General features: G+C 50.6%; 1 protein-coding gene and 1 non-coding gene across 2 annotated transcripts in view; both read right to left on the bottom strand.

Moving 5' to 3' along the window:
• The window catches only part of SREBF2 (sterol regulatory element binding transcription factor 2), a 71,428-nt gene that overhangs the window by 14,118 nt on the left and 39,746 nt on the right, over nt 1-17,564 (bottom strand). The window contains exons 10-14 of the mRNA XM_038756193.1: nt 14,353-14,629; nt 10,615-10,784; nt 6,990-7,158; nt 3,021-3,138; nt 256-365 (exon numbers count right to left, since the gene is read on the bottom strand). Coding sequence (XP_038612121.1) covers nt 256-365; nt 3,021-3,138; nt 6,990-7,158; nt 10,615-10,784; nt 14,353-14,629 — 844 coding nt within the window. The remainder of the gene's footprint in view (nt 1-255; nt 366-3,020; nt 3,139-6,989; nt 7,159-10,614; nt 10,785-14,352; nt 14,630-17,564) is intronic.
• On the bottom strand, nt 2,704-2,777 carry TRNAI-AAU. Its single transcript has one exon. It is a non-coding gene; the product is annotated as a tRNA-Ile (tRNA).

Raw genomic sequence — 17,564 nt, 5'->3', positions numbered from 1 at the left:
CGCGAAGGACGGGGGGCCATTACAGTCATCATCATCATCATCATCAATCGTATTTATTGAGCGCTTACTGTGTGCAGAGCACTGTACTAAGCGCTTGGGAAGTCCAAGTTGGCAACATCTAGAGACAGTCCCTACCCAACAGTGGGCTCACAGTCTAAAAGGGGAGACAGACAACAAAACCAAACATACTAACAAAATAAAATAAATAAAATACAGTCCACGAGGCCCGAGGGGCCGGAGCCCCAAGGCACTCACCCGGGGCTGACTTCGGCACGGAGCTGTGGGTGAAAGCGGGGGTCTCCATTCCCACCGAGTCCGCGAAAGCGTTCAGTAACTTCAGATAGTCCAAGGCGCTGGAAAACTCGCTGAAAACACAGGGGAGGAGAATCAACCGCCGTCGGTTCTTTGGAAAGCGGGATTTAAGGGAGAATCCCCAGGTTTCCCACTCCCACGGTGGAAGCTCACCCCTCACCGCACCCCTAACATGGACTGTTAGCAGGTTATCAGCCTTGTTGGAAAAATTCACAGAACTACTGACTGAGCCCCCTCCTTCCTCTCCCCCTCCCCCCGCCTTACCTCCTTCCCTGCCCCACAGCATCTGTATATATGTATATATGTTTGTACAAATTTGTTACTCTATTTATTTTACTTGTACATATTTATTCTATTTATTTTATTTGGTTTACATGTTTTGTTTCATTGTCTGTCTCCCCCTTCTAGACTGGGAGCCCGCTGTTGGGTAGGGACCGTCTCTAGATGTTGCCAACTTGGACTTCCCAAGCGCTTAGTACAGTGCTCTGCACACAGTAAGCGCTCAATAAATACAATTGAATGAATGAAGCTGCCCGCAGAGCACGGAGGAGGAGCTGGGGGAGACCCAGGTGGCCACCGACGGGCACAGAAGGCTCCCTTCCCCACAGCACCTGTATATATGTATATATGTTTGTGCATATTTACTAATCTATTTATTTACTTATTTTACTTGTACATATCTATTCTATTTATTTTATTTTGTTAGTATGTTTGGTTTTGTTCTCTGTCTCCCCCTTTTAGACTGCGAGCCCGCTGTTGGGTAGGGACTGTCTCTAGATGTTGCCAACTTGGACTTCCTAAGCGCTTAGTACAGTGCTCTGCACACAGTAAGCACTCAATAAGTACGACTGAATGAATGAATCTGATTAATTTGTGTCGACCCCAGTGCTTAGAACAGTGCCTGGCTCATAGTAAGTGCTTAATAATAATGACAATGGCATTTGTTAAGCACTTACTATGTGCCAAGGACTACTGGGGAAGCAGCTTGGCTTAGTGGCAAGAACGCGGGCTTGGGGGTCGGAGGTCATGGGTTCCAACCCCGGCTCCGCCACTTGTCAGCTGGGTGACTTTGGGCAAGTCGCTTCACTTCTCTGTGCCTCAGTTACCTCATCTGTCAAATGGGGATTAAGACTGTGAGCCCCATGTGGGTTAGGGACCATACCCAACCGTCCCCAGCGCTTAGTACAGTGCTCTGCACACTGTAAGCACTCAATAAATACGATTGAATGAATGAATGAATGAACCTGATTAATTTGTCTCTACCCCAGCGCTTAGAACAGTGCCTGGCTCATAGTAAGTGCTTAATAATAATGACAATGGCATTTGTTAAGCACTTACAATGTGCCAAGCACTACTGGGGAAGCAGCGTGGCTTAGTGGCAAGAACGTGGGCTTTGGAGTCAGAGGTCATGGGTTCTAATCCCAGGTCCGCCACTTGTCAGCTGGGTGACTTTGGGCAAGTCACTTCACTTCTCTGTGCCTCAGTTACCTCACCTGTCAAATGGGGATGAAGACTGTGAGCCCCACGTGGGACAACCTGATTACCCTGCATCTCCCCCAGGGCTTAGAACAGTGCTGGCACATAGTAAGCACTTAACAAATACCAACATCATCATTATTATTATTATTATTCTAAGCGCTGGGGGGGGGGATAAAAGGTAATCAGGTTGTCCCACGTGGGGTTCGCAGTCTTGTTTGCCATTTCACAGATGAGGGAACTGAGGCACAGTTAAGTGACTTGCCCAAAGTCACACAGCGGACACGTGGCAGCGTCGGGATTTGAACCCCTGACCTCTGACTCCCAAGCCCGGGCTCTTTCCACTGAGCCACGCTGCTTCTCCTGAGACCATTAAAAAGAAACACCACTGACTGGTTGGACCAGGGGAGTCGTGACGCTCCCCACACAGTTTCCTTTGTGTCTCACCCCAAATTAAAAACAAAATATGCCGCAAGAACTGGAGGAACAGAAACCGGGGTAATCCATCAATCGTATTTATTGAGCGCTTACTGTGTGCAGAGCGCTTGGGAAGTCCAAGTTGGCAACATAGAGAGACGGTCCCTACCCAACAGTGGGCTCACGGTCTAGAAGCAGAGAAGCAGAGAAGCAGCGTGGCTCAGTGGAAAGAGCCCGGGCTTTGGAGTCAGAGGTCAGGGGTTCGAATCCCGGCTCCCCCACATGTCTGCCGTGTGACCTTGGACAAGTCACTTAACTTCTCGGAGCCTCAGTTACCTCATCTGGAAAATGGGGATGATGACTGTGAGCCCCACGCGGGGCAACCTGATCACCTTGTATTCGCCCCCACCCCCCGGCACTTAGAACAGTGCTTTGCACATAGCAAGCGCTTAACAAATGCCATAATTTATTTTTTTTTTTTAGAAGAAAAGTAACTTGTGGCCCGTACAGGGATCGAACCCGCGACTTTGGCGTTATTAGCACCACACTCTAACCAGCTGAGCTAACCGGCCTGTTAGCCGGTTATCTTGGTACCAACCAATCAATCGTATTTATTGAGCGCTTCCTGTGTGCACAGCACTGTACTAAGCGCTTGGGAAGTACAAGTTGGCAACATCTAGAGACGGTCCCTACCCAACAGCGGGCTCACAGTCTAGAAGGGGGAGACCGAGAACAAAACCAAACATATTTAGATAAGGTTGGAAGAGTAGCACCCCAATAGCCACCGATCGCGGGGCGATTGCGGCAGCACGTACCACGGCTCCTCCTCCGGCTCAGTGACCCCTTTCTTGACCTGGGGCTTCACCAAGGAGTCCACGGCTCTCTCTAGGACGTTCTTGCAGAAGGCCTGGTGGATCTGAGCGATAGGGTCGGCTGGAAGAGAGTCAAAAGGGTGAGGTGAGCGCCCAATAAATACGACCGAATGAATGAACGAGAAGGATAGCCACAGAGAGAGTCAAAAGGTCGAGGTTCTCTTACTGATACGCCACCAAAGCACCTGCTGAGATCGTGGGCAGAGAATGTGTGTCTGCCTGGTCAGTCGTTCAGTCGCATTTATTGAGCGCTTACTGGGCGTTTGTTGTATCCTGTCCTCTCCCGAGCACTTAGTTCAGTGCTTTGCGCACAGTAAGCGTTCAATAAATACGACCAAATGAATGAACGAGAAGGAGAGTCACAGAGAGAGTCAAAAGGTCGAGGTTCTCTTACTGAAACGCCACCAAAGCACCTGCTGAGATCGTGGGCAGAGACTGTGTGTCTGTCTGGTCAGTCGTTCACACGCATTTATTGAGCGCTTACTGGGTGTTTGTTGTATTCAGTCCTCTCTTGAGCACTTAGTTCAGTTCTTTGCACACAGTAAGCGCTCAATAAATACGACCGAATGAATGAACGAGAAGGAGAGTCACAGAGAGAGTCAAAAGGTCGAGGTTCTCTTACTGAAACGCCACCAAAGCACCTGCTGAGATCGTGGGCAGAGAATGTGTCTGTCAGTCGTTCAATCGCATTTATTGAGCGCTTACTGGGCATTTGTTGTATCCTGTCCTCTCCCAAGCACTTAGTTCAGTGCTTTGCACACAGTAAGTGCTCAATAAATACAACCGAATGAATGAACGAGGAGTCACAGAGAGAGTCAAAAGGTCGAGGTTCTCTTACTGAAACGCCACCAAAGCACCTGCTGAGATCGTGGGCAGAGAATGTGTCTCTGTCTGGTCAGACGTTCAGTCGCATTTATTGAGCACTTACTGGGTGTTTGTTGTATCCTGTCCTCTCCTGTGCACTTTTAGTTCAGTTCTTTGCACACAGTAAGTGCTCAATAAATACAACCGAATGAATGAACAAGAAGGAGAGTCACAGAGAGAGTCAAAAGGTTGAGGTTCTCTTACTGAAACGCCACCAAAGCACCTGCTGAGATCGTGGGCAGAGAATGTGTGCCTGTCTGGTCATTCGTTCAGTCGCATTTATTGAGCGCTTACTGGGCATTTGTTGTATCCTGTCCTCTCCTGAACACTTAGTTCAGTTCTTTGCACACAGTAAGTGCTCAATAAATACGACCGAACGAATGAACGAGAAGGAGAGTCACAGAGAGAGTCAAAAGGTCGAGGTTCTCTTACTGAAACGCCACCAAAGCACCTGCTGAGATCGTGGGCAGAGAATGTGTGCCTGTCTGGTCATTCGTTCAGTCGCATTTATTGAGCGCTTACTGGGCGCTTGTTGTATCCTGTCCTCTCCCGAGCACTTAGTTCAGTGCTTTGCGCACAGTAAGCGCTCAATAAATACGACCGAATGGATGAATGAGAAGGAGAGTCACAGAGAGAGTCAAAAGGTCGAGGTTCTCTTACTGATACGCCTCAAGCTTCTGCTGAGATCGTGGGCAGAAAATGTGTCTGTCTGGTCAGTCGTTCAATCGCATTTATTGAGCGCTTACTGGGCGTTTGTTGTATCCTGTCCTCTCCTGAGCACTTAGTACAGTGCTTTGCACACAGTAAATGCTCAAAAAATACGACCAAATGAATGAATGAGAAGGAGAGTAGCAGAAAAAGCAGCAGTGGAATCTGCTTACTGGCAGAAGCAGCGTGGCTCAGTGGAAAAGAGCCCGGGCTTTGGAGTCAGAGGTCATGGGTTCAAATCCCAGCTCCGCCAATTGTCAGCTGTGTGATTTTGGGCAAGTCACTTAACTTCTCTGGGCCTCAGTTACCTCATCTGTAAAACGGGGATTAAGATTGTGAGCCCCCGTGGGACAACCTGGTCACCTTGGAACCTCCCCAGCGCTTAGAACAGTGCTTTGCACATAGTAAGCGCTTAATAAATCCCATTATTATTATTCTTCTAGACTGTGAGCCCACTGTTGGGTAGGGACCGTCTCTGTATGTTGCCAACTTGTACTTCCCAAGCACTTAGTACAGTGCTCTGCACACAGTAGGTGCTCAATAAATCCGATTGATTGATTGGTAATAATTATAATAATAATGATAGCATTTGCTTAATAAATAAATAGTAGTAAGCGCTTAACAAATACCAACATTATTATTATTATCATTATTATTATTATGTGCAAAGCACTGTTCTAAGCGCTGGGGAGGTCACAAGTTGATCAGGTTGACCCACGGGGGGGGCTCACAGTCTTCATCCCCATTTTCCAGATGAGGGAACTGAGGCCCAGAGAAGTGAAGTGACTTGCCCAAAGTCACCCAGCTGACAATTGGCGAAGGCGGCATTTGAACCCATGACCTCTGACTCCAAAGCCCGGGCTCTTTCCACTGGGCCACGCTGCTTCTCTGGTAGGGCTTCAAGGCCCTACTGAGAGCTCACCTCCTCCAGGAGGCCTTCCCAGACTGAGCCCCCTCCTTCCTCTTCTTCCCCTCCCCACAGCACCTGTATATATGTATATATGTGTGTACATATTCATTATTCTATTTATTTATCTTATTTGTACATATTTATTCTATTTATCTTATTTTGTTAATCTGTTTTGCTTTGTTCTCCGTCTCCCCCTTCTAGACTGTGAGCCTGTTGCTGGGTAGGGACCGTCTCAAGATGTTGCCAACCTGGACTTCCCAAGCGCTTAGTCCAGTGCTCTGCACACAGTAAGCGCTCAATAAATACGACAATGAATGAACGAATGAATGAATGGTGCCACGCGCTTGGGGAAGTACAACAGAAGCCTGAGAGGTGTCTCCTACCCAGATGGGGCTTCCGCTCTAGAAGGGAAGCAGCATGGCTCAGTGGAAAGAGCCCGGGCTTTGGAGTCAGAGGTCATGGGTTCGAATCCCGGCTCCGCCACATGTCTGCTGTGTGACCTTGGGCAAGTCACTTAACTTCTCTGAGCCTCAGTTCCCTCATCAGTAAAATGGGGATTAACACTGTGAGCCCCCTGTGGGACAACCTGATTACCTTGTTACCTCCCCAGCGCTTAGAACGGTGCTTTGCACATAGTAAGCGCTTAATAAATCCCATTATTATTATTATTATTATTATTAAGGGTAGGCCTCTCGGCCAGATTTTCGCGCGGCTAACGAGCGCCCGATTCCCGTAGCTCAGCCGCTTTGGCAATGCCCTCCTGCCGGATGGCAAGCGGGGGGCCCAACCATCTGGTGATCCCGCTGACTTGCAGGGGAGGCCCGACAGTATGAATGCACTGAGGGAGGGGCCCAGCCTAAGCAAAGCCACTGGACTCTGCGTGAGGGGGGGCCTTAATAATAATAATAATAATAATAATAATAATAATAATAATAATGGCATTTATTAAGCGCTTACTATGTGCTTACTACGTGCAAAGCACTGTTCTAAGCGCTGGGGAGTTTACAAAGTGATCAGGTTGTCCCACGGGGGGGCTCACAGTCTTAATCCCCATTTTCCAGGAGAGGGAACTGAGGCCCAGAGAAGTGAAGTGAGATGCCCAAAGTCACACAGCTGGATTTGAACCCATGACTTCTGACTCCAAAGCCCGGGCTCTCTCCACTGAGCCACACTGCTTCCCCAGCCTTAGGGTTGCTATGTGGTGCAACGGCGGACAGCTACGCGGCCCAATTTCCTGGGGGGAGAAACTAAGGCGGAGGGGCGAGCCGACAGGGCCAAATCTAGGCCCGGGAACGGGCTAAGCGGGCACCCGCCCCCAACCCCGAACAGGAACGACTCGCCCGCGCCCCAGCCGTCCTCAGCAGGCGCTCAGTAAGTACCACGGGCCCCCTGGCTGGCGGTGGGGTGGCCGCCCGCCCGCCCGCTCTCACCTGGGTTCCTCTGTGAGCAGAAGAGGCTCTCCTCGGCGGCCGCCGTCACCGACCAGCTCCTCTCCACGAAGAACTTCTGGCCGAGGGGGTGGCACAGCCAGCGCAGGGAGTCGGGGACGGCGCAGCGTTCCGGCCCGCACAGGCTCTGCGCCCGCCCGAGGAAGTAGCTCTGGGAGAAGGACGGAGGGAGGGAGGAGAGAAGACGCCGGGATCGCGGGACACGACGGATCCTCACGCCCCGGCCGGGAGCGCCGGGAAAGACCCCACCCACGGTCAGCAGGGCGGGACAGCGGCGGAGAGGGGATGCACTCAACCATCCGATTCACAGCGGAACTGCGGACTTCTTTTTTTTTTTTTAATAGCATTTATTAAGCGCTTACTATGTGCGCTGGGGAGGTGACAAGGTGATCAGGTTGTCCCGCGGGGCCTCACGGTCTTCACCCCCATTTTCCAGATGAGGGAACCGAGGCCCAGAGAATAATAATAATAATGATGTTGGCATTTGTTAAGCGCTTACTATGTGCAAAGCCCCGTTCTAAGCGCTGGAGGGGATACAAGGTGATCAGGTTGTCCCACGTGGGGCTCACAGTCAATCTCCATTTTACAGATGAGGTAACTGAGGCTCGGAGAAGTTAAGCGACTTGCCAAGATCACACAGCAGACGTGTGGCGGAGCCGCAATTCGAACCCATGACCTTTGACTCCAAAGCCCAGGCTCTTTCCACTGAGCCACGAGAGAAGTGAAGTGACTTGCCCAAAGTCACACAACTGACAACTGGTGGAGCCGGGATTTGAACCCGTGACCTCTGGCTTCAAAGCCCGGGCTCTTTCCACTGAGCCACGCTGCTTCTCCACTGAGCTACGCCGCTTCTCGCCCCTCCTGAGTCCACCGGGCCTGGCCCAGCAGCCCGACGGCGGCCGGAGCAGAGTCCGGATTCACTCATTCATTCAATCGTGTTTATTGAGCGCTTACTGCGTGCAGAGCACTGTACTAAGCGCTTGGGAAGTCCAAGTGGGCAACATCTAGAGACGGTCCCTACCCACAGTCTAGAAGATGAAGGCGAGAGCCTCTCTCACTCCCCTCAGGACCGAAGGGGGAGAAAGCCAACAGGCCCAGGGTCTAGGGGAGCCTTTTCAACAGGACAGCGCCTGCTCCAACAGCTAACATTCCCAAAAGTCTTTAGGAAAGCCTTCAATCCATCAATCAATCGTATTTATTGAGCGCTTACTGTGTGCAGAGCACTGTACTAAGCGCTTGGGAAGTACAAGTTGGCAATATATATATATGCTTCAGGGAAGCAGCGTGGCCCAGTGGCTACAGCCCAGGCCTGGGAATCAATGGGTTCTAATCCCGGCTCCGCCACGCATCAGCTGTGTGACCCTGGGCAAGTCACTTCACTTCTCTGGGCCTCAGTTCCCTCATCTGGAAAATGGGGATTACGGCGAGCCCTATGTGGGACGGGGCTGATGAGCTCGTATCGAGTCAGCACTTAGAGAAGCAGCGTGGCTCAGTGGAAAAAGCACGGGCATTGGAGTCAGAGGTCACGGGTTCAAATCCCGACTCCGCCACATAATAATAATAATAATAACAATGGCATTTATTAAGCGCTTACTGTGTGCAAAGCACCGTACTAAGCGCTGGGGAGGTTACGAGGCGATCAGGTTGTCCCATGGGGGGGCTCACAGTCTTAATCCCCATTTTACAGATGCAGTCACTGAAGCACAGAGAAGCGAAGCGACTTGCCCAGTCACCCAGCTGACAATTGGTGGAGCCGGGATTTGAACCCATGACCTCCGACTCCAAAGCCTGAGCTCTTTCCACTGCGCCATGACTGCTGTGTGACCTTGGGCAAGTCACTTAACTTCTCTGAGCCTCAGCTGCCTCATCTGGAAAATGGGGATGAAGACTGTGAGCCCCATGTGGGGCAACTTGATCACCTAGTATCCCCCCCAGCGCTTAGGACAGTGCTCTGCGCATAGTAAGCGCTTAACAGATGCCATCATCATTATTAGTAGTAGTAATACAGTGCCTGGTGCATAGTAAGATTGTGCATTGTGAGAAGCAGCGTGGCTCAGTGGAATCAGTGGTCATGGGTTCAAGTCCTGGCTCTGCCAACTGTCAGCTGTGTGACTTTGGGCAGGTCACTTCACTTCTCTAGGCCTCAGTTCCCTCATCTGTAAAATGGGGATTGACTGTGAGCCCCCCGTGGGACAACCTGATCACCTTGTATCCCCCCAGCGCTTAGAACAGTGCTGTGCACAGAGTAAGCGCTTAATAAACGCCATCATCATCATCATCATAGTAAGAGCTTAACAAATACTGCCTTAAAAAAGATAAAACCAAAAATCCCGAGCCCGGGGTCCTTTCCAAACCAGTTCATTCGCCCCGTCACCCCTGAGGAGAGACGGCGGGGAGGGGAGGCGTCACTCTCATTTAAGAGGGGGAATAAAACCAAAAATCCCGAGCCCCGAGTCCTTTCCAAACCACTTCATTCGCCCCGTCACCCCTGAGGAGAGACGGCGGGGAGGGGAGGCGTCACTCTCATTTAAGAGGGGGAATAAAACCAAAAATCCCGAGCCCCGAGTCCTTTCCAAACCACTTCATTCGCCCCGTCACCCCTGAGGAGAGACGGCGGGGAGGGGAGGCGTCACTCTCGTTTAGGAGGGGGAATAAAACCAAATATCCCGAGTCCTTTCCAAACCACTTCATTCGCCCCATCACCCCTGAGGAGAGATGGCGGGGAGGGGAGGCGTCACTCTTGTTTAGGAGGGGGGATAAAACCAAAAATCCCGAGCCCCGAGTCCTTTCCAAACCACTTCATTCGCCCCATCACCTGAGGAGAGATGGCAGGGAGGGGAGACATCAGTCTCGTTTAGGAGGGGGAATAAAACCAAAAATCCCAAGCCCCGAGTCCTTTCCAAACCAGTTCATTCGCCCCGTCACCCCTGAGGAGAGACGGTGGGGAGGGGAGGCGTCAGTCTCGTTTAGGAGGGGGAATAAAACCAAAAATCCCGAGCCCCGAGTCCTTTCCAAACCACTTCATTCGCCCCGTCACCCTTGAGGAGAGACGGCGGGGAGGGGAGGCATCACTGTCGTTTAGGAGGGGGAATAAAACCAAAAATCCCGAGCCCCGAGTCCTTTCCAAACCACTTCATTCGCCCCGTCACCTGAGGAGAGACGGCAGGGAGGGGAGACATCAGTCTCGTTTAGGAGGGGGAATAAAACCAAAAATCCCAAGCCCCGAGTCCTTTCCAAACCACTTCATTCGCCCCGTCACCCCTGAGGAGAGACGGCGGGGAGGGGAGGCGTCACTGTCGTTTAGGAGGGGGAATAAAACGAAAAATCCCGAGCCCCGAGTCCTTTCCACACCACTTCATTCGCCCCGTCACCCCTGAGGAGAGACGGCGGGGAGGGGAGGCGTCACTCTCGTTTAGGAGGGGGAATAAAACCAATAATCCCGAGTCCTTTCCAAACCACTTCATTCGCCCCGTCACCCCTGAGGAGAGACGGCGGGGAGGGGAGGTGTCAGTCTCGTTTAGGAGGGAGGCCAGCCCGGCGGCCCGGCAGAGGCCAGTGACGGCCCGGCCTCTCCGCCGGGATCGGGGGCCCCCCGCGGGGTACTCACGGCCAGGAAGCCCAGCTTTCCTCCGCAGCGGGTCTTGAGGCCCACGGCGGCCGTCAGGTGGATTTCGACGAGCGTGCTGGGCGGGATCTGCTCCTCGGCGCACTCGGCCAGGTTCACGGCGCACAGGGCCATGTGCAGACCGGAGCAGGCGGAGCCCGCCGGGAGCTTCCCTGCACACAGACCATACAGACGGGGGGGCACGGTGGGGAGGCCCGCCCGGCGGCTCGCCCCCGGCCTTTGCCCTCCTTGCGTGAGAAGCAGCGTGGCTCAGTGGAAAGAGCCCGGGCTTTGGAGTCAGAGGTCAGGGGTTCGAATCCCGGCTCCGCCACACGTCTGCTGTGTGACCTTGGGCAAGTCACTTCACTTCTCTGAGCCTCAGTTCCCTCATCTGTCAAATGGGGATGAAGACCAGGAGCCCGCACCCTCCGCTCCTCCGCCGCTAATCCCCTCACCGTACCTCGTTCTCGCCTGTCCCGCCATCGACCCCCGGCCCACGTCATCCCCCAGGCCTGGAATGCCCCCAATCCCTCTGCCCATCCGCCAAGCTAGCTCTCTTCCTCCCTTCAAGGCCCTACTGAGAGCTCACCTCCTCCAGGAGGCCTTCCCACACTCAGCCCCTTCCTTCCTCTCCCCCTCGCCCCCCTCTCCATCCCCCCCATCTTACCTCCTTCCCTTCCCCACAGCACCTGTATATATGTATATATGTTTGTACAGATTTATTACTCTATTTATTTTACTTGTACATATCTATTTATTTTATTTTGTTAGTATGTTTGGTTTTGTTCCCTGTCTCCCCCTTTTAGACTGTGAGCCCACTGCTGGGTAGGGACTGTCTCTAGATGTTGCCAACTTGGACTTCCCGAGCGCTTAGTACAGTGCTCTGCACACAGTAAGCACTCAATAAATACGATTGATGATGATGATGACAACCTGATTACCTTGTATCCTCCCCGGCGCTTAGAACAGTGCTTTGCACATAGTAAGCGCTTAACAAATGCCATCATTATTTATTATTATTATTGCCCAGAGGAGCACCCGGACCACCCCCCTGGGGCCGGCACGCCAACCGCCCGGTCCTCACGGGGACACGCGGCGGCGTTCGAGTGGCACCCGACCATCCCAAAGGGCCCCTCATGTGGCCTCGGTCTTCCTGCCCCTCTCTCTGTCAGGCGCACGCCAACCTCGGGTTGTGGGGGGGTCATACGACAGAAAAACGTCCCAGAGATTGGGCCTCCGGTAGAAATAATAATAATAATAATAATAATAGCATTTATTAAGCGCTTACTATGTGCAAAGCACTGTTCTAAGCGCTGGGGAGGTTACACGGTGATCAGGTTGCCCCACGGGGAGCTCACAGTCAATCCCCATTTTCCAGATGAGGGAACTGAGGCCCAGAGAAGTTAAGCGACTTGCCCAAAGTCACACAGCTGGCTATTGGCAGAGCCGGGATTTGAACCCACGACCTCTGACTCCAAAGCCCGGGCTCTTTCCACCGAGCCACGCTAATGCCCGGCCCCCAAACGGGAGAGGAGAAAGGGCCCCGGTCGGGGGGCGGGGATCGAGCCCACGATTTTTTTTTTTTTAATGGCATTTATTAAGCGCTTACTATGTGCAAAGCACTGTTCTAAGCACTGGGGAGGTTACAAGGTGATCAGGTTGCCCCACAGAGGGCTCACAGTCTTAATCCCCATTTTACAGATGAGGTAAGTGAGGCCCAGAGAAGTGAAGTGACTTGCCCAAAGTCACTCAGCTGACAATTGGCGGAGCCGGAATTTGAACCCCTGACCTCCGACTCCAAAGCCTGGGCTCTTTCCATTGAGCCACGCTGCTTCTCCAGCCTGCATTTCCATCAATCATCAATCATATTTATTGAGCGCTTACTGTGTGCAGAGCACTGTACTAAGCACTTAATAATAATGATGATGGCGGTATTTGTTAAGCGCTTACTATGTGCAAAGCACTGTTCTAAGCGCTGGGGGGGATACAACGTGATCAGGTTGTCCCACGTGGGGCTCACAGTCAATCCCCATTTTCCAGATGAGGGAACTGAGGCTCAGAGAAGTTAAGTGACTTACCCATGGTCACACAGCAGACACGTGGCGGAGCTGGGATTCGAACCCAAGACCTCTGACTCCAAAGCCCGGGCTCTTTCCACTGAGCCACGCTGCTTCTCAATCACATTTCTTGAGCGCTTACTGGGTGCAGAGCACTGTACTAAGCGCTTGGGAGACCACAATAAGCAGTGCGGCTTAGTGGGGAGCACCGGGCTGGGAGTCAGAAGGGCCTGGATCCTAAACCTGGCTCGGCCACATGTCTGTTGTGTGACCTTGGGCAAGTCACTTAACTTCTCTGGGCCTCAGTCACTTCATCTGTACAATGGCAATTAATCAATCAATCATATTTATTAAGCGCTTAGTACAGTGCTCTGCACACAGTAAGTAAGAGCGCGAGCCCGACGGGGGACAGGGACTACATCCGACCCGATTAACTTCTACGTTCCCCAGTGCTTAGAACAGTGCTCGGCACATAGTCAGTGCTTAACAAGTAATCAATCAATCGGATTTATTGAGCGCTTACTGTGTGCCGAGCACTGTACTAAGCGCTTGGGAAGTGCAAGTCGGCAACATGTAGAGACAGTCCCTACCCAACAGCGGGCTCACAGTCTAGAAGGGGGAGACAGAGAACAAAACCAAACATACTAACAAAATAAAATAAACAGAATAGATATAATAAAATAAATAGGACAGATATAATAAAATAAATAGGACAGGTATAATAAAATAGACTAGATATTCTAATTATTCTAACTCTAATATTCTAATTAATAATAATAATAATAATAATAATGATGGCATTTATTAAGCGCTTACTATGGGTTACCCAGGGGTCATGGGTTCAAACCCCAGCTCCGCCACTTGTCCGCTGTGTGAGTTTGGGCAAGTCACTTCACTTCTCCGGGCCTCAGTTATCTCATCTGTCAAATGGGGACGAAGACTGTGAGCCCCCTGTGGGACAACCTGATCACCTTGTATCCCCCCCAGTGCTTAGAACAGTGCTTTGCACATAGTAAGCGCTTAATAAATGCCATTATTATTATTATTACTATGTGCAAAGCACTGTTCTAAGCGCGGGAAGGTTACAAAGTGATCCGGTTGTCCCACGGGGGCTCACAGTCTTCATCCCCATTTTCCAGATGAGGGAACTGAGGCCCGGAGAAGTGAAGTGACTTGCCCAAAGTCACCCAGCTGACAGTTGGCGGAGCCGGGATTTGAACCCGCGACCTCTGACTCCAAAGCCCGGGCTCTTTCCACTGAGCCACGCTGCTTCTCTATTCTCTAATTATTCTAAGCACCGTGATTATTATTATTATTATTATTATTAGAGAAGCAGCGTGGCTCAGTGGAAAGAGCCCGGGCTTTGGAGTCCGAGGTCATGGGTTCAAATCCCGGCTCCGCCACTTGTCTGCTGTGTGACCTTGGGCAAGTCACTTAGCTTCTCTAGGCCTCAGTTCCCTCATCTGTAAAACGGGGATGAAGACTGTGAGCCCCACGTGGGACAACTTGATCACCTTGTATCCCCCGCCAGCGCTTAGAACAGTGCTTTGCACACAGTAAGCGCTTAACAAATACCATCATTATTATTATTATAGACCAGACGCATTCCCTGCCCACAACGAGCTTACAGTCTATTATTATATTATTCTTATTATCGGAGACGGGGGCCGGGGGTGCCCTTTACCTGTGAGATGGAGCTGGTGGAGCTTGTGATAGGCCAGGGCCGCGTCCCGGGCGCTGGTCTTGGCTTCGTCCTCGAAGCCGCCGGCCGCGGCCGAGGCCGGCCGCCGCCGCCGGGAAGTCCTCCTCAGCAGCCAGCGCACCAGCCCCAGCTTCTGGAGGCTGTAGCGGATCACGTTCCACGAGAGGCCGCAGGCCAGATCCAGCCGCGAAGTGGGCAGCGCTCGGCCCAGGGCCGACAGGCACGTCTGGAGGTTGGACGCCGCGGCCGCGAAGTCTCCCTGCCATGGGAACGAAACGGCCCGGGGGGGTCGGGGGACAATCCATCGATCAATCTCCCACGTACTTAGTGCGTATTTATTACTCTATTTATTTATTTTACTTGTACATATTTATTCTATTTATTTTATTTCGTCAATTTGTTTGGTTTTGCTGTCTTTCTCCGGGTAGGGACCGTCTCTATATGCTGCCAACTTGTACTTCCCAAGCGCTTAGTACCGTGCTCTGCACACAGTAAGCGCTCAATAAATACGATTGATTGATTAATTGATTGATTGAAAGACAATAAATAAAAGAAAGTCTTTTAGACTGTGAGCCCACTGTTGGGTAGGGACTGTCTCTATGTGATGCCAATTTGTACTTCCCAAGCGCTTAGTACAGTGCTCTGCACATAGTAAGCACTCAATAAATACGATTGATTGACTGATTGATTGATTGAAAGACCTCCTGCAGGAGGCCTTCCCAGACTGAGCCCCTTCCTTCCTCTCCCCCTCGTCCCCCTCTCCATCCCCCCCATCTTACCTCCTTCCCTTCCCCACAGCACCTGTATATATGTATATATGTTTGTACAGATTTATTACTCTATTTATTTTACTTGTACATATCTATTCTATTTATTTTATTTTGTTAGTATGTTTGGTTTTGTTCTCTGTCTCCCCCTTTCAGACTGTGAGCCCACTGTTGGGTAGGGACTGTCTCTATGTGTTGCCAACTTGTACTTCCCAAGCGCTTAGTACAGTGCTCTGCACACAGTAAGCGCTCAATAAATACGATTGATTGATTGATTAAATACGATTGATTGATTGATTGATTTCTCCCCCTTCTAGACTGTGAGCCTGCTGTTGGGTAGGGACTGTCTTGGCTCGGTGGAAAGAGCCCGGGCTTTGGAGTCAGAGGTCATGGGTTCAAATCCCGGCTTCTCCACTAGTCCACTGTGTAACTTTGGGCAAGTCACTTCACTTCTCCGTGCCTCAGTTCCCTCATCTGTAAAATGGGGATTAAGACTGTGAGCCCCCCATGGGACAACCTCATCACCTTGTAACCTCCCCAGTGCTTAGAACAGTGCTTTGCACATAGTAAGCGCTTAATAAATGCCATTATTATTATTATTATGTTGCCAACTTGGACTTCCCAAGTGCTTAGTACATATTTATTACTCTACTTTACTTGTACATATTTATTCTATTTATTTCGTTAATTTGTTTTGTTTTGTTGTCTTCCCCCCCACCCCCCGCCAGACTGTGAGCCCGCTGTTGGGTAGGGACTGTCTCTAGATGTTGCCAACTTGGACTTCCCAAGTGCTTAGTACATATTTATTACTCTATTTATTTTACTTGTACATATTTATTCTATTTATTTTATTTTGTTAATTTGTTTTGTTGTCTGTCTCTCCCTTCCAGACTGTGAGCCCGCTGTTGGGTAGGGACCGTCTCTAGATGTTGCCAACTTGGACTTCCCAAGTGCTTAGTACGTATTTGTTACTCTAAATATTACTCTAAATAAATAATAAATAAAGTATTTATTACATCATCATCATTTATTTATTTTACTTGTACATATTTATTCTATTTATTTTATTTCGTTAATATGTTCTGTTCTGTTGTCTGTCTCCTCCTTCTAGACTGTGAGCCCGCTGTCGGGTAGGGACCGTCTCTATATGTGGCCAACTTGTACTTCCCAAGCGCTTAGTACAGTGCTCTGCAAAACAGTAAGCGCTCAATAAATATGACTGAGTGAATGAATGAATCAATCAATCGATCAATCGGGCCTCTGGTCTCAACCAGGGTCCCTCCTTGCGGTCCGAATCGAGGGAAGTTCACTCATTCATCCAGTCATGTTTATCATCAATCGTATTTATTGAGCGCTTACTGTGTGCAGAGCACTATACTAAGCGCTTGCACTGTACTAAGCGCTTATGGGCGCATACTGTGTGCAAAGCACTATACTACGCGTTTGGAGAGTAAAATTGATAATAATAATGATGGCATTTATTAAGCGCTTACTATGTGCAAAGCACTGTTCTAAGCGCTGGGGAGGTTACAAGGTGATCAGGTTGTCCCACGGGCGGCTCACAGTCTTCATCCCCATTTGACAGATGAGGGAACTGAGGCCCAGAGAAGTGAAGTGGCTTGCCCAAAGTCACCCAGCAGACAATTGGTGGAGCCGGGATTTGAACCCGTGACCTCTGACTCCAAAGCCCGGGCTCTTTCCACTGCACCACGCTGCTTCTCTTGCTAACGTGAGAGGTGCCAAGAGGGAATACTAGGGAGGGGAGAAGCCAGTGGTGATCTGGGGTCCGTCCCTAACCACCCGGAGAGGGCCGCTGTCACGGCTTCCTGCAGGTGCCCGTTAATAATGATGGCACTTGTTAAGCGCTTACTGTAATAATAATAATAATAATAATAATAATAACGATGGCATTTATTAAGCGCTTACTATGTGCCAAGCACTGTTCTAAGCGCTGGGGAGGTTACAAGATGATCAGGTTGTCCCTCGGGGGGCTCACAGTCTTAATCCCCACTTTATGGATGAGGTAACAGGCACAGAGAGTAATAATAATAATAATGATGGCATTTATTAAGCGCTTACTATGTGCCAAGCACTGTTCCAAGCGCTGGGGAAGTTACAGGGTGATCAGGTTGTCCCTCGTGGGGCTCACAGTCTTCATCCCTATTTTACAGATGAGGGACCTGAGGCACAGAGAGTAGTAATAATAATAATGATGATGGCATTTATTAAGTGCTTACTATGTGCCAAGCACTGTTCTAAGCACTGGGGAGGTTACAGGGTGATTAGGTTGTCCCTCGGGGGGCTCACAGTCTTCACCCCCATTTTACAGATGTGGTCACTGAGGCACAGAGAGTAATAATAATAATAATGATGGCATTTATTAAGCGCTTACTATGTGCCAAGCACCGTTCTAAGCGCTGGGGAGGT

This window comes from Tachyglossus aculeatus, chromosome 14, assembly GCF_015852505.1.
Source record: "Tachyglossus aculeatus isolate mTacAcu1 chromosome 14, mTacAcu1.pri, whole genome shotgun sequence".
Taxonomy (NCBI): Eukaryota; Metazoa; Chordata; class Mammalia; order Monotremata; family Tachyglossidae; genus Tachyglossus; species Tachyglossus aculeatus.
Note: the sequence above shows the minus strand (reverse complement) of the source record. Positions and strands in the feature narration are given on the sequence as shown.